The sequence below is a fragment of the Haliotis cracherodii genome, unplaced genomic scaffold (assembly GCF_022045235.1).
Source record: "Haliotis cracherodii isolate W230 unplaced genomic scaffold, xgHalCrac1.p SCAF_1, whole genome shotgun sequence".
Taxonomy (NCBI): Eukaryota; Metazoa; Mollusca; class Gastropoda; order Lepetellida; family Haliotidae; genus Haliotis; species Haliotis cracherodii.
The window spans coordinates 25,754,287-25,781,231 of record NW_027266264.1 but is presented as its reverse complement, the minus strand read 5'-3'; the positions used below and the strand labels follow the sequence as shown (position 1 = coordinate 25,781,231).

The window sequence follows — 26,945 nt, the reverse complement described above, 5'->3', positions numbered from 1 at the left end:
ATCTAAGGCTGTGAAAATATCTAATATGTTAACTCTTGATACCACTAAAGATCAAATGCTCATTCCTGTTCATATTTCTGTGGTCTTAGAGAATGAATTGGTAACATGAAGATTATATTCTTCAGTCGCACTTGACCTAGTAATTACTGTTGATGATAGGTTTGTGATATCATTAGTTTCAAACAACAGTTGTTCAATGATAATGTCTCTGAAGCCAAGGAAGAACAAAGATTTTACTTGAGAATCAACAGGTGTTCACTCCACTGATCGTACAGGTTCTAGTGGATACCAATCATCCATGTTGATGTTTAGTCTTGACAGGCATTCTGATATTGGTAGAAGACATGACACTTCTTTATATGGATCTCTTTTATTTTTTGCCATTTCATTTCATTGCTTCTTTATATTTAGGAATATACCGGAAATTACTGCTTATCCATAAAAAATGTATGTGTTCAAATACTGAGGTAATTAATATTATCCCTTTTTTTTCTCTATATTTGGTAAAAAAAGGGACACAGTATTTGTAATTCATTTCCAATTTGGATTTATATCGAGTAATCACATGAAACTAAGTGTTTAGTTATTTTCCTGTTAGATGTACATGGAGATGGAGACAGTTATGGCTAACAAGAATCTGAAATAGGTTCTCTGCTTCATATTGCTATCTTCCAAATAATTCTGTCAAGCAACATCCATTTTTGCCATGCATAGCTTTGATGGATAATCTATTGCTTTGACCTGGTACTGTGTGGAGTGATACAGCTGTGCAGATACCTCGACTCATGAATCGTAGATATAGGAATATCTGGTAAATATATCATGGGGATAGTACTGGTGCATTTGATAATGTTATGGTAATGTATAGTCAAGATATCTTGCACTCATCTGATATATGGGACAAAGATGACATTCATACAATCGTATATCATTTGAGATTTTGTTGTAATTCAGACAATTTATCATCCTTGTGTACATAAGCAATCAGACATGTTAAATATGTATTTCAGTGATCCATTGCGTAGCTTAAGGTTAATTATTCAAAAATGGGTATTGTGAAATTTTACGAAATTCAGTCATACATAGCTAAGAAAGATCAAGGAATTTAATCATGTTGCCAGTTCATTCATGATTCAAGTGTCAGATATATCGTCTCTGTTCTTTTTATATGAGATATTTGTTTCCTTTTCTTAAACTTCATTGGATCCGGGGCTGTTGGGTAGCCTAGTGGTTAAAGTGTTCGCTCAGCACGCTGAAGACCCTGGTTCGATTCCCGACATGGGTACAATGTGTGAAGCCCATTTCTGGTGTCCCCCGCCATGATATTGCTAAAAGCAGCATAAAACCATACTCACTCACTCACTTCATTGGTTCCAAGGATGGGTAGATGTGTGTAAATGATGTCCTATCTGATGCAAAATGCACAGAACAAAACTAATTATAATACATTCAAACCACTGTTTATGATACATGGTTTTCAGTTGAACAATTGACTTGCCTTTGCATGTATTTATGACAGGTGCCACTGTTTGGGCAGGACATGCTCACCTTTTTTTGTAGACCTGGTTTTTCATAGTGATTCATAAACACATAGAATAGGAATTGTACATCACATCTAGCAGTGATTTCTTGTGATTATGAAAAGGGTTCTGTCATTTATATTCCCAAACAGTATCTTTGAATTGGTTTTGATTTTTTCCGACACATTCTCATTTAGAGTATGACATTGAATTTTTTTATTTAAAATAGTTTTAACTTAAAAAAAGATTTTTTTTCCTTCTTTTCTTTCAAGAATTCACTCTTCTATTTGGGTATCTAAATGTTCACATATTTAAAAAATGATACATTATTTTAGAAAGGATGATTTTTTCAATCACAAATTTGAAATTCAGTTCTGATTTTTCTGTGAACATGCAGAGTTTTTGTTTAATGACAAAAATATGAGGACTCGCAACTGCACATGCAACAAGTCTTTAAGGTATTGTCATCCTTGCAGTTTATTATTCTTATTCAGAGTTAAAGGTATACAGATATTTTCAATTAGTCACTGTCAGATACCGTTTTTATTACAAGTGTATATCTAACAAACGAAAGCGAGTTATTTACGTTGAGAAATATATCAGTTGTAATAAAAACGGGAGTCATGGGAGTTTCCAACCTTTCCGAACAACACTACAATTTCCAGGGTCGTTCATAGTGCTGCCAGTTGCTATTACGAGTTATGTCCCACCTACTGACCAATAAGATTCCTTCCTCATATCATTTGCATTTGCTTTAAACAAAATGGCAGCACCCAGTCCAGACGATCTGATCGATCATCACGATCTATAAAATAATAAAAAGGGTCTTAACCCGCAAAGTGCATCAAATTACTTGAGCACCTTGATAAAAAATATCAAAACATTTGCAAAATATCTGTCAACACCAAGTTGGCTGTACACATGCTTTGCAAATCCTGCAGTCAACCAAAATCTCCACATTGAAATCCATGTTGTTTACTGACCGAATGTCTAGTTGGTTAAGCGATTTTGATTGAATTATGCATAGACACATTAGTCCAGCCAAAATGTAACTCCAGAATTCCATCCTTGTACGGCAAGGGTGGAAACTGGACTTTTATAGTAAGTTAACGCCCTAAGCCTCGGGAAGATGTGAAAACAGTACCTAGCAGGGAAAGGTGGTATTTTATTGAAAAAACACTTAAACTTTGCCCCCAATCTGAATTCTGTGTTGAAAAAAATTGAACATTCATAGGTGATGATTCAGTCAAGGACTGTCCTCTCAAAGTACAACCTGGCAATAAAGTAAACAGCTTTCTCTGAGATAGATGGTAAGAAAAGATGCCGATTTCAAAATTATGTACACGATAACATCAACACAAATATCACCAAGGGGCCTAGAGATGACCGTCTCATCAATCAGTCATGCTATGTTAACTATGTGATTTCATACAAGTCAACAGGTAGTTTATATGTTAGAAAATTGATCTTAATTACCATTAAGCAACACAATAACAGTGCACTAAAGATTCACAACATTGAATTCCATCGGTTGATATGAACAATGAAAATGACATTCCTAACAGCTGACCACAGGGTCAAAGGGGCTGAAACTCATTTGCAAAATGAAGGTGAAGTAGTGTCAGCGATTTATGTCACGATCATGCTTTGACATAGATTGTGTACTTTATTTCAACTTTATTTGAGTCCAGCTATATATCAAAGGCAACTGCCAAAAAAAAAATTATTACAATTTCAAATAAAATATGTCTGTAATAGAGCAAGTTTTGAGATAAATGCACATCTTGTCAATGCATCTCTGCAGTTTTGTAAAATTAAGTAGTGTCAATTGGGAATAGATTATCCTTGATGGAGCCCAGTAGACATTATGTACAGTTCCAATGTGCTACCAACGCCACCATTCCAAGAATCAGCTAATGCCAAGAAAAGGTGCTGTCCTTTGGATGTTATTACACGATCTGTAATACAACTGTATGTTAATTGAATGGGTGAGCGATGAAAACAATTAGCAGCATTGATGGCCAATATGTTCATCCATACAGTACCCAGTTCAATTAAGTCTGGCATACATGTAGTTGTAGGCTTGTCACCTAAAGCTGATAATTGGTTGGTATTCAAATCCTTGTGTGATGCAAGACTTGGTTACATGTGTATGGGAAACACCTATGTCTGTGTCAATGACTCTGCATCCGGTCTATACAAGCACGATTGCATCCCATTATGACATAGTTTGAGGTCACAACATATATGTGTTTAAGAAAACCTGATTCTTTCATATTATTATAGTTAGTCTGCCATGACATCGATACAAGAAGCACCCATGAAGATCCGGGCTAGAATAGGTCTCCAGCAACCCATGCTTGCCGTAAAAATGACTATGCTTGTCGTAAGGGGCTACTAACGGGATCGGGCATTCATGCTTGCTGACTTGGTTGATGCATGTCATCGTATCCTAATTTCTAATTTCCTAACAATCCTGGATTGTCTGGTCCAGTCTTGATTATTTAAAGACTGCTGTCATAGAGCTGGCACATTGATAAGTGCAGGGTTAAACAACAAAGATTTCAACAAACAAAGAAACCATGGTAAGAAGAAGCAGTTTGTGTGGATAACAATTTGTTTATTTTACTGTTTAGATGATTCATTGGTGATATTAGTACATTTATCAAATATGTACTTGTTGTTTGTCTGATCATCTTTATGAGGAAAAAACAAACATGTTAATATCTCAACATTGCATTTCCAGTATGTTTACAGCCACTAAGTACAGAGGGGTAAATAAAAAATAGTTCCTGCTTCTTTCTGTTTGGAAATAACTTCCAGCCACAACATCACTGTAGGAAATTGCAGCCCCCCAAAACAATGAGTAGATTATGTATTGCTGCACGTCAGACCTACCACAGTCTACATCAATAGTCTTGGTGCCAAAATAATGAGAAGACGAAAATAAATAAATATAAATGTCCTTGTTATCAATACTATCCCTAGGCCATTGTCTGTGAAGTATGACTGTGTATAGTTATATTCCTCTGACACAGAACAACATGGTTCTGTAGGCCTCCCAGCAGAACACTTCAAAGCATGTGATGATTAGAACATCCCGACATTGGCAGATAACAGGTGGTTAACACAGTTTAACATCAGATAAATACTGACTTGCTTGTAGTTAGGTCAGATGAATACAGGTGTCCATAGTTGGATGGGTGAGATAGAAGTATTTAAATCAAGGTGTCCCTTCCAGCAGGAGTGGAGTTGAGTTGAAAGAGTTTAAATTGGCTTCAAAGGAGTACAAATGTGATTAAAGTGACACATCATTCTTCTAAAATGGTTACAGGCTCAAAGGAAAATGTATTTATGTTCTAGATGTGATCTAGTCCATTGCATCTTCCCTAGGCAAGGGAGTTAACTGACTACAAACATCCAGCCAGTTTCCAACCTTGCCGAACTTGGCTGGAATTATGGAGTTATGTTTTTGATGGACTAACTAACCAATATATAACCAGCCTAAGCTATTTATCAGATCTTAATGTTTGCATGCTTGTCACGTGCTGTGCACCAATGTATGTCACGTGCATACACAAAGTTTCACTGAGGAAATTGTATTTGAAGTCACACACGTGATCTATAAAGATGGCAAGGGTAGATTCTGCCAAATTTCCGTACAAAGGTTGAATACAGGGTCTCCAATTAAAAGGGAAATCAGGAAAGGAGATACATGATGAATTGTCAGATGTTTATGGTGACAGTGCACCTTCGTATGCACAGGTCAAATTCTGGGTTGCAGAATTTAAGAGGGGTCGGGTGAACCTGGAAGATGAGCCACGCCCTGGCAGGCCTGTAGAGGTGACCAATGACCAAACCAGTGAAGCTGTGAGACAACTGGTTGTCAAAGACAGGCGAATGAAGGTGTCAGAAATGGCCAAGGCCTTGGACATTTCAGAGGGAAGTGTCCATACCATTTTGCATGATCGTCTGGGTATGAGGAAGCTGTCTGCCCGATGGGTCCCGAAATGTCTGAGTGATGATCAGAAGGCTGTACGTGCGTCAATGTGTCATGCACTTTTGATGCAATGCAGTCGGGATGCAGTCAACTTTATGGAGTAAGCAGTGGACTGGCTTTGCTTCACCCAGTCACAAAAAGTTTTAAGACTCAACCATCGGCTGGCAAAGTCATGGCAACCATCTTTTGGGATACCAAAGGGGTCTTGCTCATTGACTACTTGCCACGTGGCCAGACTATTATTGGAGAGTACTACTCCAATCTCCTGGACCGCGGACTGCTATTCTTGCCGAACGTCGTGGAAAGATCACAAAAGGTGCGCTGCTCCAACATGATAATGCCAGAGTGCACACCTGTCGACTTGCGGTTGCCACAGTGAAGCGGAACGGGTTCAAAGTATTGCCTCATCCACCTTACTCACCAGACCTGGCACCAAGCGACTTCTTTCTCTTCCCAAACTTGAAGAAAAAACTGTGTGGACGTCATTTCTGGTCCGATGATGAACTCACGACAGCAGTGGAGGGGTGGTTACACGAACAACCCCATGGTTTCTATCACAACGGGCTTTTAGCTCTCACACATCGCTGGACAAAGTGCATAGACCTCAATGGTGTTTATGTGGAAAAAGTAGAAGTGAGGAGCAGTAGCAAATAGGTTAGGCTGGTTATATATTGAATGGCCCTCGTATACATACAATATGTGTCAGTTTCTAAAATTTTATTATCGTAAGTAGTAATATGCATAACATTTTTTTAATAATGACAACATTGGTGTATAATAATAACTTTATTAATGACAACATTGGTGTATAATAATAACTTTATTGATAATTTTAACTTGATTCCAAACTTTCGGGTTGTAATCTATCGGACCGTCATTCAGGCGATGTTTCTGTCGGATCACGATCTGAAAAATGCTATCGTGAAAGTGTATCCTGTGGATAAGCCGACCCCTTTCCACATAATCTTTTTTCTGGTCCTCAAAATTCGGCTTATACGCGGTACATACTAAGGTGTGCATTTCAAAGAGTATATTTCAAGATGTTAACGTATACAATATGTACCAGTACATAAAAGATGTTCTGAATAAGGCATGTATTTCAAGGTGTGTATTTCAAGATGTACATACATCTGTACCAGTACATAAAAAATGTATATAATTAGTGTACATTTCAAGGAGTACATTTCAAGTTTGTTAGCTGTCTTGTTCCATAGATATACCCTATAAGTCAACGGCCACTACCACTTTGACAAACATGTCAATAGACAGTCCGGGCATTGTCCCACATTAAGCTGACACACCGTAATACATGTATAACTGGAAAAGTTTAAGGTTCTTCTGCTTCAATTCCTAGGTGAAAGGAACAATTACGATCTTATTTACATTGTCAGTTAATGAGGAATCTAATCTCAAGTTTATTCCATGTGACTGGTCTAAACATTGATCCAAGGGTCTGGATTCTATCAAGATTGGCAACTAGAGGAACGTTTTGCAGAAACCCATTTGTGTTATTCATCTGTTTTCCTTTCAATGGAATCTGACAAGATCCATGGAAACTTGTGAGAAGCTTTTATGTTGCATAAACATTGTCTGTATGTTTGGATAAGAAACAAGATGGCTGCCGGAATGAACACAGAAACATGTCCAATGCATCAATTAAACAATTACTTTGATTTTGTAGCATCAGTTACACAATCACTTTGATTTGGTTAGGTGAGGTTAAATGGGGTTTGATGGCGTATTCAAAATTATTCCTCTTACATAGAGGTGTGTGTGTGTGTGTCTCCGTGTGTGTGTCCGTGTGTGTGTGTGTGTGTGTGTGTGTGTGTGTGTGTGTGTGTGTGTCCGTGTGTGTGTGTCACTGCGCCTGTGTGCTTCTCCTAGTACAGACTAAAGGTGGTTTTATAGTGCTTGCCCACTACCATGCCACAAAATGGATACCCCACTCCGACACAGTATATTTTTTATGTCTTTTTGTACGACCGGCCAGGCATCAACTCACCAACCTTCTACCAGACCATGGAGGTGGACCCATTGATTTGGTAAGAAGGTCAGGTTTTAGTTAGATACATATTAATGTGATGATCTAACTTGGCCTTCACAAATTAGGTGTGCTATTTATGGTGGTTGAAATGTTTGGAACACTGTCCGGAATTAGCAGAGTGAAATTACTTGAACATGTTATCTTTAATTTGCATGATTCTGGTTGTGTTACTTTCAGCAAGAACATGATAGTTCAATCTTCTGCATGTACTAGCTTCAAACGTATATTGAAAGTAAGATGTGCCCTCAGCTCAGATACTGAAAGGTTAAAGGGAGATGTAAATCCTGAATCATTTCATGGAATGCTGCTCCTGAGGAGGAAAGTGTACTTAAGTCCCTCAAACTATAATTGGATTGTTCTCCCATAAAATAATGTGGCCAGAGAAAATGATAAGAGAACAAATTATGTAATGCAATGCAATTCAATATTAATCTCATCAATTCCACATTATTCGTGTTTCCATACATTTTGTCCAAATTGGGCTTATTTTCATGAACATCAAATTGTCAACAGACTGGTATAACAGTAGCTTCATCACATGAAAAAAAAACTTCCTCATGATATCAAAATTACTGGATTGCTTTCACACAATATTATACAGAAAGTATAACAAAAATATTGATTCAGTTTCAGTATATTTTGTCAGTCCTCCTAGCCATGTATTGCAGTGAGTCACAAGAAGGATTTGTTTGTTTGTTTGTTGTTTAATGCCAAGCTCAGCAATATTCCAGACCAGACAATCCAGTGATTGCCTTCATAAGCATCGATCCACGCAATTGGGATACAATGACATGCATCATCCAAGTCAGTGAGCATGACCACCTGATTCCGTTAGTCACCTCTTACAGCGAGCATAGTTGCTTCAAGCATGAGTTGCTGGAGACCTATTCTACCCTTGATCTTCACGGGGCAGTTGGTTTGTGATATTTGTCACAACTTTGACTTCCGGCCTTTGTGTAGTGTTGTTGCTGCCCACAGTACCATGATTGAGGATGCTGGGAGGATGTCTCGTTTTTCTGACTTTTATTTCGCTAATCATCCATATCTGCCCTTGTATCACTATCTTAACCTTTTGTTTTCAGTGTCATTTATAGTGTAACATCAACAGAAAATCTGACATTTGTATCTGCTACAATTATTCTAACGTACAAGCGGTAAAATAACTGTCACTTAGCGGACATAGTGTGTGACTGGACTGTTCGTGTCTGGATAATTGTGGCTGGTAGGTTGTTTTAGTCAAAAGGTTGTTTTATGATTAATCTAATCGAGATGACATGTTGAGAATCAAACATAAGCAAACTCAAGCAAGCACAAGCAAAACACAGACTGGCGATCTTTTGCCCTTCACAAGGGATTACATAAAGTCTTTACCACCTTGGGATATTCATATTCACATCTGTCCGAAGTGAGTTGAAATGAAGTTTTAGCAGCAATAGTAAGAATCTTTCGCATGGAACACTACTGCGTTCTAGTTGACACCAGGTGTTCAAGAAATTATAGAGCATATCTTACATTACCTACCACCTGTTGTTGGTGAAGGTCAAGGTAAGATATACTTGGCCTTTGAAAATATTTTACATCTATCTATGTCAGGGAAACAGTTCCCTCTCAAGCAATTAAGGGATGAAAACATTTATTTTTGAAAGTGTGAAAAAAAGTTTAGCAGGTTGAATGTTAGGTGATACAAAGTAGTTCTGTTGCCCAGCAAGAGGTCTGACATTCCAGTGGGTGTAATCTGATTACATGCATCCTTGACACATGCCATCTTGTGATGAAAACGTTTGAAAGGAATGGCCCTTGGAAGTGCACCAAAAGATGTTTAGCAAGTCCAAAGTGTCACCCTCATTTGTTTCAGTAGACTCAAAGTAGAGTATGGTGTCTGTTTTCTCACCTGTCACATGGTTAGGATCTTCTGACATCCCCTTATTCAGCTACATAGATTCTTATGTGGAGAACTGGTCCAGACTTGATTTTCACCGGCTGCCATCATAGGAAAATTGTTTGAGTGGCAGGTATTACCATTCCAGTCGAGCAGTGCACTGTTTTCCCACTGTTTTCCATTCGTAGTGGCCATAAAATTTCCATGTCCCAAGATGGGATTCAAACCATTGTCCTTCTGATCCAAGGTTGGATGCCTTGTCCACATGACCAAAAGAGGTTAATCCTATCAGCAAGCTGACAAGGTAAGGATGTCATCTGTGGGATGACTCCACACCCTGCTACACATCCATGAAATATTTAGCAATGTTTTGCCTGTTACAAACAATGGAATCTGTTTTGACAGACAATCGAGACGGATTTATCTCTGGTGTTGATGTTTTGAATTTTGAAAAGACAACAACGGCAATGGAAAACCAGGTGGCTGTTTTGTCTGGGGTATTTATTTCTCCCACAAAACCTGATTGAGAAACACAGTGGAATGGATAAGTGTAATGATATCGCTTTTTTGGGGTCAACTTACATTTTGTCATGGTTTGCTGTCTGGCATTTGTCGGTACATTGTTCATGTTTGCATTTTCGACATCTACTCAAAACATAGACGGCTGATGAAGCTGAGTCTTTACATGGATGATTTTTATTGGAAGTGCTCAGATGAATTCTGATGGATTTGATTTTAAACACGGCTGCCATGACAGCCATGTACAGAATGTCATTTTTTCCCATTCCGCAGACAATTCGGCAGGTATCATTATGAAATTTGATATGCAGTGAGTATGTTGCATGCATAATATACCATTGATACATTTTTGTCATGCTTTGATTTTTTCACCAAGCTGTCCCTTGTAACCACCATGAAATTTGATATACTACCTGTGGTGTGACTAACAATAACATGTAATCTGATTCTGCATGTGTTTTTTGTTTGGTGTTTAGCGCCACACTCAGCAATATTCCAGCTATATGACAGTGGTCTGTAAATAATTGCATCTGGACCAGACAGGCCAGTGATTGACATCATGAGCATCGATCCACGCAATTGGGATACGATGACATGCATCAACCAAGTCAGCAGGCCTGACCACCCGATCCCATTAGTCGCCTCTTACAAGAAGCATAGTCACATTTTATGGCAATCATGGGTTGCTCAAGACCTATTCTACCGTTGGTCTTCACGGCTCTGTTGGTTTGTGATATTTGTCACAACTATGACTTCGGCCATTGTGTACTGTTGTTGCTGCCCACAGTACCATGATTGAGTATGCTGGGAGGATGTCTCATTTTCTGTCTTTTATTTCGCTAATCATCCATATCTGCCTGTGTATCACTTTTCTGTATGCTTGTAATATTTCAGAGTTACTTATCCTTGTACTTCTTTTTAATGAGCATATGGTAATTAGTAGAATGATAAGAGTATTTATATCAGCTTTATGGTGGTAGTATGTTATTAACTAATCAAGTCAGGACCAGACAATCCAGTGATTCACATCTACGCAGTTGGGATAATATGACAAGCATTTAACAAGATGAGCAAGTCTAACCACCAGATCCTGTGGTGGTCTCTTATGACAAGCATGGGGTGCTGAAGACCAATTTTAACACCCGGATCTCCACAGGTGTGCATGCAAGGGATGGAAAGTGAATTGCAGTTCCCTTGTCCGTCATTGCTTCACCTTTTGCAATAATGTTTGATTGCTCATGGAGACACATTCTTTTCTTATTATTTCCTTACCAAAAGATTATGAGATAAACATTAAGAGACTCCCAGAATACATGTGGATTAAGATATGTTCTTTTGCTTATCATAAGGAAAGCTGCAAGCCCAACTATTGAAGGGAAGGCAAGTCACATGTTAATTGTTACAAACACTGGAGACACTGTGGTATTATGCGTTGGATAGAGGTTTAGACGATGTATTGGAAAGTCAAGACTATGCAATTGTTCCATGCATTTTATGATTGCTTTGCCATTCACATCAAGTAGTTTGTAATGAAGATCCGCCACAATTGATTTTATTGATTATTGTGTTTGCAATCCAGGGAAAGAAGATGTTTGACTTTGCCATAGTGATGGTGATCTTTTAAACACAACCTGCAGGACAATTTTGCTTTGTGATATGAAGTTGCAAAACTTTTCATGGATATCAGCAAGTCTCATCTCCTGTGGTTGTTTCTTTTGCCACACAAGCACTTATAGCATCACAGGATGGGGTAAATGTGCACTTTAAATGGAAACTCTTCAGCAGACCAGTCATTGAGTGAAATTGGTGTATTTCACGTGAAACTGTGCTGTCATAAACACAACTGGTAAACATTCGGGTAAAGGAAAAATTTCCCTATCAGTGAAAGATTTCCCTATCAGTTTAAGATTTCCCAATCAGTGTGAGATTTCCCTATCAGTGTAAGATTTCAATATTAGTGTAAGATTTCTCTGTCATTTTAAGATATTCTATCAGTGTTTACATGGTTAATAAACACTTGCCACAGAATGAAATGCCTTTTCCAGTGCAGTTTTGATCTGCATTTAGCCTTTGTCCTAACTAATTATTCCTTCCAAAATTTTAAACCCAAACAATGATTAGAAATGCATTGGTTGATTGGAAATATGCTTTTCTGACATATTTTGTTTGTTTTTTTGGGTTGTTTTTTTGTAATTGTTGTTGTTAAATTAATAATTTAAACATTTGTTTTAGAAAATGAACATCAAAACAAGTGAAGACTATTGGAAAGTGTTTTTTGATAGTTTTGCCTCCTGTTTTTAGGCATGTGGCTAAGAAATTTAGTACTGGGGTAAAACAAGAATATTTATTGCTCTGGCCTGTCTGACTGACTGAAAAACAGCAACAGCATTCTTGAAGAAATATGTTAACTACAGTCATACACAGTTGTGTCGAAGTTGAATGGACCTACGTAATTACTTCGAGTTATCCGAGGTTCGACACAACCGAAAATATGAATAAACATGAAATATACAGGGACCAACCTTTACTTAACCTCAAATTTGACGCGTTAAAGTTCGACACAACAGTGTTTGACTGTAATTGGAACTTTTCCACAAAATAAGTACATGTATATCAGCACTTCATATCAAAATGATTCCTTCTGTCCGAAGTGCAGAATTAATTACTTTTTTATTTTTGAAATATGTATCTTTCTTTGTTGTGCAGCATCTGGTATTTTTCATCAGAAGCAAACCTGTACCTGCACTGTTATCCTTTCATCATCTATAGGAGTGAAACCCCTCAAAGATCACCATCAGCTCATAGAGTGAAAGTGGACCATATTTGCTTATCAGCTGATATCAATAACATGATATGAAGATTAGAATCATGGTCGATAGATTCACCTCCTAATCTTCCTCGTAAGAAAGATTGTAATGAGACAAGAAGCCTGGAATGTCTAGCTTCGGTTGATCATTACCATTGGTGCCATTGTGGTTCCAGGTGTTGACCAAGCCATTTTATTCTTCATTTTCAGTGTTTTGTTTGGCGAGTTGGCTTTGTATAGCAGTGTAGGAGAAAATAGGTTTGGGCTATTTTTTAAATTGGTTTGAGAATTAAGATAGTTTTTAAGTCAACTGAAGTGAGGAGTGGCACCAAATCAAGGCCCAGCCATAAAAAAAAGTCATTGAAATGTTTTTGGCTGGCTTGTTTTCAAAGTATTACATGATCTCAAGAGATGTATTTGAGATGTTTTTTCTTCCTTTGGTCTAATAGTAATTGATTTCACATTCAGATATATTTTTTGCAAGATGTATATGTATTGATGGTACCTTTTTTATAAAGTAAAGACGGTCCTATTGTTGAATAAAAATAGCTTTCAGTGCCTTTAATAGGCTTTGTCCTTTTATGGAGAGAAATATAAAGCATGCTACATAGATTTTATATGAGTCTTTCAGATTATTCCTTGGTTATTAGATAAGCGAAGGAACCAACTTAAGAGAAGAAATCTGTGTATTACAAAAAAGATTTGTTCTTTTATTGATAATTGGTAAAACTTGCTCGATATCTTCTGATTCAATATCTTAAAGTTACAAGAAGAGGTCTGTAATAAAAAAGATGTTTCCTCTATGTGTTTTCATAAATTCTTATAAACTTTTTTTGATCATATTATTCATTTTGGTGATCTCAAAACATGTTTTTGAAATATACATGTATGCACATTCACCCTCATAAGTGGATGCATGATAGTAATTATATTTTCATTTGTTTTGTGTAACAGAAGTTTTCTCAGATCCACACAGCTCTATTGAGAAAGTAATGAATGTGTCATGCATTGCCTCAGGTTTCTTCATGCAGAGTTTGGTTTCCAGCACTGAGCCTTGCACAGTGACAGTTTTCTGATTTGTCTGACCTTACGAGGCCGAGTGTAGGAGTTCGCTTCTCTGCTCCAGTCAACAATTGACTCGACCGAATTTTCCCTCATTAATTTGTTGGAAATAAGAGATCCTATTTATATAAATACTTTTTTACAATTCTATGAAAAGTCATTGGATCAATTATCAAAATATTTAAAACAGTCTTGCCCGATGTAATATAAAGACCTCTGTACAACGTGATGGGTGACAACATCATCTTCATCACCTGACCCTGACCTTTAAACTTTCAGTGCACGCAATTAAAAATTTAGTGCAATTAGAATATTATATGAGCATGTGTCATACTGATTTTTCAAAACAAGTGTCAGAATTTTTGTATTTCCCAAGTGAAAACCCATTATTCCTTAATTCTTTTGAGTCCCCCTTTAGAAAATGCACTTAACACGACTGCCGTCTTAGAAAGCCACAATTGTTATTTCGTACCCTATGGGTAATAAAGCTATATGTGGGTTTGCTACTGTATATCAGTGGTACTCCACCATGAGCTTCACCCATCACATATCACTGAACCGACTCTCTGTTCTATCAGACAAGCAGCATGCATTACTGACACGGACATTCGTGTGTACAGTCCGTTTATACAATCGCAAGCTGGCCTTGACATTGGGCTGTATTCGGTAAACTAGCTGACTAGATACTTTGTGCCAGGATATGAGTATTGCAAACCCATAAAGATTTTTTGTTAAAAAAGAGGGAGCATTTTGTAATCAAAAGTTAACAAACAAGTTCTAGATGAAAACAAATAACCCAGAAAGCGATTTTGCATTTGGTATTGGTGTTATTTTTGTTGAAAGTGTTATTTGTATATTTCTTTATTATTTAATGCCTCAGCAATATTCCAGCTATATGTATATCCGGGGAAGGATAGGTCTTCAGCAACCCATGCTTGCAGTAAAACTTGACTATGCTTGTAGTAAAAGGCGACTAAAGGGATTGGGTGGTCAGGCTCGCTGACTTGGTTGCTCCATGTCATCGATCCCAATTACGTTATGATATCAATCTCTGGATTATCTGGTCCAGACTCGATTATTTACAGACCGCCGTCATATAGCTGGTTTATTGCTGAGTGCAGCGTTAAACAACAAACAAACAAAATAAAACTGTAAATATCATGTCTGGACCAGACAATCCAGTGATTGACATCATGAGCATCAATCTACGCAATTGGGATATTATGATATTCATCAACCAAGTAGCAAGCTTTGATGACAGCATGGGTTGCTGAAGACCGATTCTAACATGGATCTTCATGGGTTTGTTGAAAGTATGTCACCAAATGAGTAAGTTAATTGTAAATATTAAGATCCTCAACAGCCACCAGGAAGCAAAATGTTGATAAAATAAATGATATGATTATGGATGATGAAGACTTGCTACATGTGCTCACAGCCAATACAGTAGGCTTCTGAGAAAGTTTTCAACATGTCAAGTTCCAAGGCTTCTGACTTCCTGATGAGAAACTCCTCAAGTTCATCATCTCTCATGATAATTTACGTTATTTAGAACCAGACCCAGCTGATTTGTTTAGCGATTGGTTATCATGGATGGGCCACACTTTTGCCTTTTACGCCCAATGGAATGTTTCGTTAGCTGATCGAGCTGTTGTTATTCTGTGGTGCTGGTGTTTTATTTTCACCACTGTCAGAGACTACACAACAGTGAAAGCAATGGAAACATCTAGGATCTCCTTAATGAAAATGGCAGTCTGTGCCCAAAGCTGGCAAGGTGATGATTTTGGTTTTATGGGATTCCCAAGGCATCCTATTGGTGGACTACCTCCCAAAAGGTCAGACCATTAATGGCCAATATTATTACTAATCTGCTTAGTCAGCTGCGTGAGGATATCAAGGCTAAATGTCGTGGAAAACTCACTAAAGGTGTTGTTTCACCCAGACAATTCATCTGTTCATAAGTCTGTTGTCACTATGGCCTCAGTGCCTGACTGTGGCTTTGAACCTATTAAACATTATCCGTATACAGATTTAATTGGCACCAACAGATTTTCATCTCTTCCCAAACTTAAAGACAGAACTGCCTGGCAAGCATTATGCAAATGATGATGTCTTTTCTGGTGCAGAGGACTTTTTACACCACTAGGAGAACACCTCCACCAGTGGTATCCAGGCACTTGTTATTATGCAGTGATTCGGTAGACGCTCATTGGATTGTGTTTGGACAGTGAGTAGCTGTAAGGAACGTAGTTCTATTTAATGTAAGCCATTGTCTTGAAGTTACTATATTTAGATTCTAGTGTGGCGTGTAAACTTCTGGTAGGTTGTGGACTCACGCACAATTTTTTGTAATGTTCTAGTGCCGCTAGACTGGTGAGGGCACTGTGTAGAAATTTCCAGCAGCTAGTTAGGCACTCTTATTGCACTATATATATAGCCTCATCTCCCACACATTTTCATATGAGAAATACTTTGGGAATATACTATTATCACTGACTTTTGCTATCACCACTGTATTTTTTGTATTTGATACTCACCACTGCCATCATATTATATACTGTCATTGAATATTGTACACCACGCTATTGTGTACTGCCATTGTAATTGCTGTGCAGTGATTTATGTTGATTGGTAAACCTAGTTAATTTTGTAATAAAATTGTTAATTGTGTACCATTTGTAGGTTGTCTTTTGGTTTCACACTAAGTTTTTACATAGCAATTTCTGGGTTAACATATTGTTTCAATTTTGGAATCCATACGTAACATACTCAAGTGTCGGGAACATCAAGGGAATTATGTTTAAAAATGATTAGAAACCAATTCCATCAACTCAGTTTATCATATTTAGGCTCAGAACATTTTAGTCTTCCAACATAGAATGCTAAGGCCTTTAGCAGGTAGCCTTTTTAATTAGATATACATTGATTTCAACATATTTTCTTGTGAAAAATCAAATAGATTAGGAACAAGAGACACACGCTGAATGTGACAGTTTGGAATGGATGCCCACAAGTTTTCCAATAATAATGTCAAATTAGAACAATGGTGAAGTAAATTAATTATTAGCATTACTTTTACATTTTCTGATGTCTATTAATACTATTTTGTGATGTAGCACGGCATCAGTGTTAACTGTCGGATCTTTTGACTTGCCATTGATGTATGCCATGAGACCATGAGCTATCGCAATGCATCAATGGGTCAGTCAATCATTCGACACGTGTGTAGGTGTGTAATGTATTATTGTTGTACTATTGTGGTCTGATGACACAGCCACAAGTCTGTGAACCCCAACACTATTGAAAATCTTGAAGGCCAACTCCCAACATCTATGTGGCAATTAAACAATCATGTATTCAGCTGAGGACCACACGAGAATAACTAGCAATGAACTAGGAATTACAGAGAATATGTCTTAAGCAACCCATGCTTGCAATAAAAGGCGACTATGCTTGTGGTAAGAAGCAATTAATGGGATTGGGTGGTCAGGCTTGAGGACTGTCATCGTATCCCAGCTGCATAATATGATCAATACTCAAGATGTCAATCACTGGATTGTCTGGTCCAGACTTGATTATTTATAGACATATAGCTGGAATATTGCTGAGTGTGGCGTTAAGACAACAAACAAACAGATTATCCATCGCAAATGAATTAATCTTGTAGCAGTTATTTCACAAGAGACAGATAATATGTGATCACGGGTTCAGAGTAGGCTTTTCCACATATATGTTTATTACTCATGTTCATTTCTCTGAGAAAATGTCAAAAAGTGTGGGCTTTCCTGTCCCAGGTGGCATCATCATTGCTCTCAATCTAAAACCCCATGTTTTTCAAGAGGTTTGAATCTGATTTTCATAATAGCCGCCCAAGCAAACATATGGAAAAAGCTATTGATGACCATTACTCAGTCATTTCTGTAATGCAGTTCAGTTTATATACAGTTATAGCTTCCTTTATTTGCGATAATTTAAATTTTGACCTTGATTTGACCTTGCACTTAAAACATACTGAAGCTGATACCGCCACCACGGCAGCTACATTGAAAAACCAATTTGTGGCCACAGCTCAGTCATTTTGTTTGAAATGAATTTTTGGACCTGCAGACTCAATATTGACTGTCAATAATATCTCTGAATGAAGGAACTTGTTTGGACTATATGATTAATTTTACAGTAAGACCAGACATTTTTTACACATGTTTTATGAATCTGCCAATTTCAAAATAATTGAAATGTGAAAAAAGCTAAAAGACGTGTTTTTTAATCCACCAACCAGAAAAAATCAAAATGTTAAAAAAAAACATTTACTGACACTATCAATATAAATAAAGTATTTAAAATGCTCCAAAAAAAGCTGTTAAAAATGTATCTAAAAAACTTAAGGACACACAACAAATTATGACGCATCATATGAGTAAATTAAAAAAATAAAATGTTTAAAGGGGAATATTTATTTTTTATATTTTTCAAACTGCCAGCCTGAATTTTAGAGCGAAAAACAGTCAGTCCAAGAACATAAATACTATTCCCCATGATTTCAGGAAAACAAGGTTCAGTATTCATGAATTGGAGTAGTGAGTGAGTATGGTTTATGCCGCTTTTAGCAATATTCCAGAATTATCACCATAGGGGTCACAAGAAATGGGCTTCACACATTGTACCCATGTGGGGAATCAAACCCAGGTGTTTGGCGTGACGAGCAAATGCTTTGACCACAAGGCTACCCCTCTGCCCCTGAACGTGTGTAAGTGAAATCATCCGGATTAACAATTTTCATAATCAACGATTCATTTGCATGTCATAATGCACCTTTTAACTAGCCATAGATGTTCCAAGAGTAATCATCTGGAACAAGGTGTACCAGATTAACAGGGTCCGGACTGAGGTCCCCAGCATTCATCAGTGGAAGCATGTTGGTGTCAAGAGAATCAAATATTGAACTGTGCAGTAGGGTTGGGACAAGTCCAAATTTACTACCCGGGTACCCACACCCCTATTACCCGACCCTACCCGGGTACCCGCTGTTGGTATCAAGAGATAGGTACAAAATGTCTGATTGGGAATAGTTTGACACTAGCTCTGGCAGAATGTATTTAGATACACATATATATCGATGTGGTCATGCATACACTGAAGTTAACTGAAGTTTTAGCTTTGTTCAAACATATATAAGTCAGAAGGAATGTGTTTATATTCATGAAGAAATGGGAACACTAGAGACTTAAAATTGTCATGTAACCATGTAGTATAGTGAACCTTTGTCATGAAACAATATATCACATAACTAAGGACGGGTCCGGGTAGTCCTGTGGGTACCCGGATCCTGCTCAGTACCCACCTGACCCTAGTTATCCATCCCAGCCCTACTGTGCAGTGTATGTATGGGCATCTGTAATAGTAATAGTACAGGAAATGTATACTGACTGCAATCAATACTGTCACAATAGTAGTCAGGGGCTGTGATGAATTCCAGGAAGTCCTATTGTTTGTATGGTGGCACCAAGGCTGCGACAAGCTAGTTGGTAATTAATCAAGCGAATAATTCAAGGCTGCATCCACATATGGTAGTAAGGAATACCTACATATACTTTCTGTGTGTGTGCGTGCGTCGAGAGTTGGGGTTAAATCCATCAATATCTCTCCAGATCCAAAGCCAGTTTTATTATTTTCGGGTAATAATTGATCCCCTTAGTATGGAAATATTAAATATTAAAATATTATATGTTCAAGTTTATCATTATGTATCAAAATCGCTGCTTTGTTGAATGTCAGTTATGTGACTTTTGACAATTTTTCACCAGTCTTGATGAGTTGTTTATCAAAATTAACCTGTGTTGCAGTTGAGCCAAATCTGAGTCTCTACTGATAGAACTTGGTTCAAGTCATGGAAGCTACCTGATGTGATCAGTTGAGGAAACATTGTTACAGGAGTTTGCATTTGAATCTGAAAATCCTCATGATGTCTTTTAGAAATTATAACAAACTCAAGTACTTTATCAATTATACAATTAACAAATAAACCTCTTTTCTGGGTTTAAGTGCTAAAATCAGTTTCATAAAAAAATAACTTTATCTGACTTGACTAGGTCGTGAAAAGGATATGGGATTGATGAATGCGATAAGATACAAATATTGAATCTAGACTGAATGTATCCTGTTCATGAAATAAGCATCTGGGTCCATGCACCTCCTATTTTCGAGACGCGGAGCTGGAGAGTGTCGAGGAAAACAGGACTCTGGTGGCACAAGGCTATTGCCCATAGGTCATTATTATCTATTAAATACTAAAGAGGAGAAGTTTATCCTCAAGGCAGAAAACACTGAAATAACTAATATTTGTTTCTTATGTAATGCTGGCTAATGACATCAAAATCCCCATGGGCAAAATGGAATTGAGATGACTGTAATACTGTCATATGAATTCCTCAGGAGGAATGTACTTCATAAAGAAATGACAAAATATCTGAGAATGGATAAAAGATCTTATTGCATTCTGTTTTGTATATTGTAGTAATAAGTCCACTGGGCAAAGAAGAAGATGAACATAGGTCCACTAGACAGTACGATATGGACATTGGTCAACTGTACAGTTGAAGAACACTGACATAGATCCATGAAACACTAGGAGATTGACATAGGTCCACTGGGTGTTTGAAGGAGATGGACATTGGTCAACTGTACAGTTGCAGAACATTGACATAGATCCATGACACTAGGAGATTGACATAGGTCCACTGGGCAGAAAGAGGTGAACATAGATTCACTGGGCAGTAGGAGGAGGTGGACATAGGTCTACTGGACAGTAGGAGGTGGACATTGGTCCAATGGGCATAGAAGGGGGTGGACAAAGGTACATTGGGCAGTAAGAGGTGGACATTGGTCCACTGGGCAGTAGGAGGTGGACATTGGTTCACTTTACAGTTGAAGGAGGTGGACATAGGTCCACTGGGCAGTAGGAGGTGAACATTGGTCCACTGGGCAGTAGGAGGTGGACATTGGTTCACTTTACAGTTGAAGGAGGTGGACATAGGTCCACTGGGCAGTAGGAGGTGAACATTGGTCCACTGGGCAGTAGGAGGTGGACATTGGTTCACTTTACAGTTGAAGGAGGTGGACATAGGTTCACTGTACAGTAGAAGGAGATGGACATAGGTCCACTGGGCATAGAAGGGGTTGGACAAAGGTAAATTGAGCATAGAAAGGGTTGGACAAAGGTAAATTGAGCATAGAAGGGGGTGGACAAAGGTAAATTGAGCATAGAAGGGGGTGGACAAAGGTCCACTGGGCTGTAGGAGGAGGTGGACATTGGTCCAATGGGCATAGAAGGGGTTGGACAAAGGTCCACTGGGCATAGAAAGGGTTGGACAAAGGTAAATTGAGCATAGAAGGGGGTGGACAAAGGTCCACTGGGCTGTAGGAGGAGGTGGACATTGGTCCAATGGGCATAGAAGGGGTTGGACAAAGGTCCACTGGGCATAGAAAGGGTTGGACAAAGGTAAATTGAGCATAGAAGGGGGTGGACAAAGGTCCACTGGGCTGTAGGAGGAGGTGGACATTGGTCCAATGGGCATAGAAGGGGTTGGACAAAGGTCCACTGGGCATAGAAAGGGTTGGACAAAGGTAAATTGAGCATAGAAGGGGGTGGACAAAGGTCCACTGGGCTGTAGGAGGAGGTGGACATTGGTCCACTGGGCATAGAAGGGGTTGGACAAAGGTACATTGGGCATAGAAGGGGGTGGACAAAGGTCCACTGGGCTGTAGGAGGAGGTGGACATTGGTCCAATGGGCATAGAAGGGGTTGGACAAAGGTACATTGGGCATAGAAGGGGGTGGACAAAGGTAAATTGAGCATAGAAGGGGGTGGACAAAGGTCCACTGGGCTGTAGGAGGAGGTGGACATTGGTCCAATGGGCATAGAAGGGGTTGGACAAAGGTACATTGGGCATAGAAGGGGGTGGACAAAGGTAAATTGAGCATAGAAGGGGGTGGACAAAGGTCCACTGGGCTGTAGGAGGAGGTGGACATTGGTCCACTATACATACTATACATATGTCAACTATACAGTTAAAGGAGATTGACATTGGTCCAATTTACAGTTGAAGGAGGTGGACATAGGTCCACTGTACAGTTGAAGGAGATTGACATATGTCTATGGGGCAGTAGAAGGGAAAAGGATATTTGTCCACTGGAACTTCAACAATAATTCTGTGCTTTTTGTTCATCATGACATTTTATTCCTAAATAAAATTAACAAAACATGCTCCATAATCAAATGAAATCTCTGCTAAAAGCATGGTCCATTGCAAGATTCCAGCTGTATCATAAGCATGTGTTTATGAATCACTATAAAATAATGATGATAACAGGTGTTTGAGAAAAGATGATCGTATCCCGTCCCACTGGTGAAACCAATCACAAACACACGCAAAGGCAAGTCAATAGTTGACATGATAAGACATGAAAAAATATGGTACAAATCAAAATAAGAAATTGCATCAAGTATCAGTTTTTTGCACTGATGGCTCAAATTGGGAATTGACCTGCACAAGTCACCCGAAAAAGTCCACAAGGCAATACCGTATTTTCTTGAGTATAGTGTGCACCCATGTATAATGCGCAACCCCCTCTAGCGGGTTCAATATTTAAAAAAAAAAGAAATTTGAATATTATGCGCAGAAATACCCTACCCTTTCAGCGAAGTCCGGCAAACGAACGGGTGCTGAGAAACTTCTTCAGTACAAATTCGAAATTTGAGATAAAAAATCACTAGACATGTTTATTTACCGTTTAAATAGTATTTATTGTTCTGCTAGGCATTGTTTTATATCTGGGGGTTAAGATTACCTTGTGTATTTTCTCGTAAACAAAGCCAGAAACAGCAATCAGCTGTACACACGTTTTCTTGGAATCGACTGTTGAACACGTTTGTATAAGGGGACAGAAAAATTACTTTTTGAGCATGTGTAATTGTCTGCACTTGATATCAGGATCTGAAAGCAGTTCAATATGACTTGCCAAAGCCATCTCAATCACTGAAGTCATTTATATGCATCCTATAACCATCATCATTGTCAGTCTGGATTAGAATTGGAGAGCTTTGGCCTCAAATTCTGACAGATGCTGGAAAAACTAGAAATCTATTGTCATGATTGCTGAAGAATTAGCTGTCAAGATGAAGATGATTTTGCATGAGGTAGCTGTTTAGCTGACAATCATATTGACAAACGAGACATGTTGGATGTTTCGTGGGGAATTCCAATATAACATGTGATCTTTTTAATGTCTGAAGCATCCACAAAAACTGAATCTCAAACCTCATGTACGGCCTGCATTAAAGAATCCAGTATATTATAGGGATGAAAGGATACAGCAAGGTCATGATTCAATGTGTATCATGATACATTGGTCACGATACCATATATATATCGCGATATGCATATTTACATATGACAATAAATATTTCAGAGCATGTTCAAATGACACATGTTTGTAGGGGCTATTTTTAGTAGTGAACTTGAAATACTAGTTACAACACATTTTACAGGCTCTGATTGACAAAAATGCCAAGGGTCATTAAGTGAATAGTAAGTAATTTATTTCAGCAAGTGTATCATCTTGTATCGATACAGAAAAAAACATATAATGTATTAAATTGTCACATGAAATCTCATGATCTACCGGTATGTGAGGCTGCAAGTTCGATTCAGATCATGGATTTTTCAGATGAAAAGAATTGTGACTTTTAATCAGTCGAAAATCAACATTTGATGCATATTAAGAGGCAGTGTTTGTACAATTCAACTACAAAGCCAAGGTCTAACTATTCAAATGTAAACCTCAAAGCAGGTCTTACAATTCAACCTCTTAGCCAGTCTAACTCGAAACCACTACCCGTGATTCAGAAGGTTACTATGAGATACCAAGATACCTGCAATACCATTGGCAAAAGTGGCCATAGTTTATAGTAATATTCACATGTCAATTGTATAGCCATTAGATAAACCAACTGTAGTTCTTCTTTCTACCATCATACATCAGAGCTCTGAAAGTATCCATAGGACATTATGTTTAATGTTTCTGTGCAAAGTCTGCAGGTATTGATAGTATCCATTGGACATTTTCTTTAGTGTTTGTGTAAAGTCTGCAGGTATTGATACCCAGCTATTTTATCAGCCCAAGCAATATATAGTTGATAGACCAATTTATGAAAAATCAAGCATGATAGTATGGTCTTATGAATACAGACTCAGTTCTTTTCGAAAAATCTGGTTTATGTCTATGGTACATGCTATGTCAAGGATAAGACATAGTAACATAAACTTCACAATGCCTCAAAATTACTTTTCTTAAAAATGACCTTTTGTCCCTGTATAATGACCTTCAATCCTGACAGGTGCTACTCACATAGTTTGTCATTGTAAGTTTGTCATATTTTGTAACAGGCAGATTTCTATGAATTTGTCACTTCCATTTCTTTGGTTGGTTTGGTTGGTTTGTTGTTTCACGACGCACTCAGCAATATGCCAGCTATATGACAGTGATCTGTCAATAATCAAGGACCATACAATCCAGTGATTGATATCATGAGCAACGATCCATGCAATTTGGATCGTAACATGCATCAACGAAGTCAGCGAGCCTGACCACCCGATCCCGTTAGTCGCCACTTACAACAAGCATTTTTTACAGCAAGTATGGGTTGCTGAAGATCTATTCTAACCCGGATCTTAACTGGTTCCATTTCTTCAGACTATTTGCTCCACAGTTTCATGTAGCAACTGTCTTATGCCATTGACTCTAACTTATGACAAATACTGTTTTGTTAACACCTGGTGTCCTGACTGCTACCAGTAATTTACATACCTTACCATTACTTTTAATTCAAATTATGTGACAGGCGCTACCAGTAGAGCAAACATCTTGTGTCATCACTGATTTTCAAGGATCCATTCATACAAATTTCACCACTATTTTACCTTTTACACTCCATTGAATCTGTTTTGGCAGGTAATCGGGAGTGATTATTCCCTGGTTTTACATTTCATACTTACAATGGTTTGTGAAGGTTCTTTTGTTTTCTTTATGTTTGTATTGGATCGGATTGCTGTCATGTGAGAGACTGAATGAGAATCAAGGTTGCTCCAAAGGTTTTCAATATTTAAATTAACAACAGTGAGGAAATGTGAAATGAATGACCATCCTTTAGACCTCTGTCCCAACCAGAACAATTTCACCAACATTATTTAAAAGATTAGTTTCATGGGGAAAATGTGTAAAGCTTGCTAAGTAGAATTGCATTTCAATTCAGTTTTGATTCAGCAGTTTCTGAAATTGTCTTGGGAAATAAGTTTAGGCGTTCATGTTTTCATTGTTGCTATTATACATAGAGCTCACCACAAAATCTCATTGCTGAGGGAAAAAATATTATAAAGTCTGAATAAAGAAAGTCATTTCGTCGCAGTCAGATTGGACATTTGGTTTATTGCTCAAAATTTGTGTTATTATACTAGAAGAGCATGAACCAGAGCCTTTGATGTTTGAACATCGTCTTCATTTCCATGTCATATATTGTGTAGAAAAAAATCACTTTCCATCTTTGTTTGAAATATGTTTTTTTTAATGCTTAATATTTGTTTGAATTTTTCTTCTGAAAGTCACACATCCTCTTCAGCACAGTCATTGTGAACTTCAACACACTGAAGGATGTCCTTGGTGCAAGAAAGTTAAGAACAGTGTCGATGTCGGAATATTGATTGACAATATATGAAATATATATGTCAGTGTTTCATGACATTCTGTCACTTGGATCTAGGTCATTCATACTGTAAATGTATATTTTATTTGATTCTCTGAAGTACTTTAAGTAATGCCTGAATCTGTGATCTGGACAATGAGCTTAATGTGATCTATGACAGTGGATGATCTTACAGAACAGCATGTGATTTGACGTACAGTGGATAGTGAATGCATTCATGTAATTGTGTGCTTATTAATAAAAGCAACAAAACCCTTTCTTTTAACAAAAGAAATCTCTGCTGACAGCAGAGCCAATTGAACAATTCCAACTTTAGAAGCTTGTGTTTATAATCACAATCAAATAGTAGTGACCTATATATAGCTCCATATTAACCAGGTGTAAGTGAACAGGTGGGTGTATATGCGTGTATCGCTCTTGCCATGTTGTTTTGTGGATTTTATTTCTTTTTAACTTTGACTCTTTATGCATTGTAAGTGAGTTTTGATTTTACGCCGCTTTTTGCAATATTCCAGCAATATCACAGCGGGGGACACCAAAAATGAGCTTCACACATTGTACCCATGTCGGGAATCAAACCCGGGTCTTTGGCCTGACAAGCGAACGCTTTAACCACTAGGCTACCCGACCGCCCCTCTTTATGCATAGATCTATATTGAAACAGATGTGGCGGTTTCACTGGTCTCTTTTATGTCTAGGTCAGGTGGGTAAATCAGTGGAATGGTATTGGCTATTTGACCATTATTGAACGATTTCAGATATTTGATATACCTGAAGCTTAAGTTTCAATTCCTGTTATCCTGATTTTGCCAATCCGTGCAGAAATTTCAATTGATATGCATAAAGAAACAGATGAGCAAGGAGATGGATGCCTATTACTTACCTAAATGTCCGATCACCAAATTCCATATACCGTATTCGACGTAATAAGCGCCCCGCTCTAATAAGCGCCCATGGCGATATTTGTGTATATACTGGCTAGTGAACAATCCCAATTAGCACCCCTTTGGATTGATCAATGTACACAAGACTTATTTATTCGCGTATAATACACACTCGTGTGTCATATGCACCCTTAATTATAGGCAATTAAATTCTGGAAAAATATTTATGTCGTATATAAACATTTCAGGCTGTCATCATAAACCACGAAATTTATTTTTCAACACTGTTTTTTCCACCGAAATATATTCTAATAAGAGCCTCATGTTTCTAATTATTAGAGCGCCCTGGGCGCTTATTACGTCGAATACGGTAATCTGTGAGGATGCCCACCATTTCAAAAGTTATTTTCTTCAGATGACGTTTGCTTTCATTTTTGATATATTGTCCTCAACCTTTGTAAATACAGATGTTA

At 37.9% G+C, this 26,945-nt stretch overlaps 2 protein-coding genes across 2 annotated transcripts in view; both read left to right on the top strand.

The window, feature by feature from the left end:
• Positions 1–26,945, top strand: part of LOC139462444 (potassium voltage-gated channel subfamily KQT member 1-like) — a 179,782-nt gene that overhangs the window by 1,109 nt on the left and 151,728 nt on the right. The gene's annotated exons all lie outside the window — the stretch shown is intronic.
• Positions 4,720–6,174, top strand: LOC139470718 (protein GVQW3-like). Its single transcript, XM_071252984.1, has 3 exons — positions 4,720–4,723; positions 5,215–5,559; positions 5,897–6,174. Exons 1-3 carry the CDS (start codon positions 4,720–4,722, stop codon positions 6,172–6,174), a joined length of 627 nt encoding a protein of 208 aa, XP_071109085.1.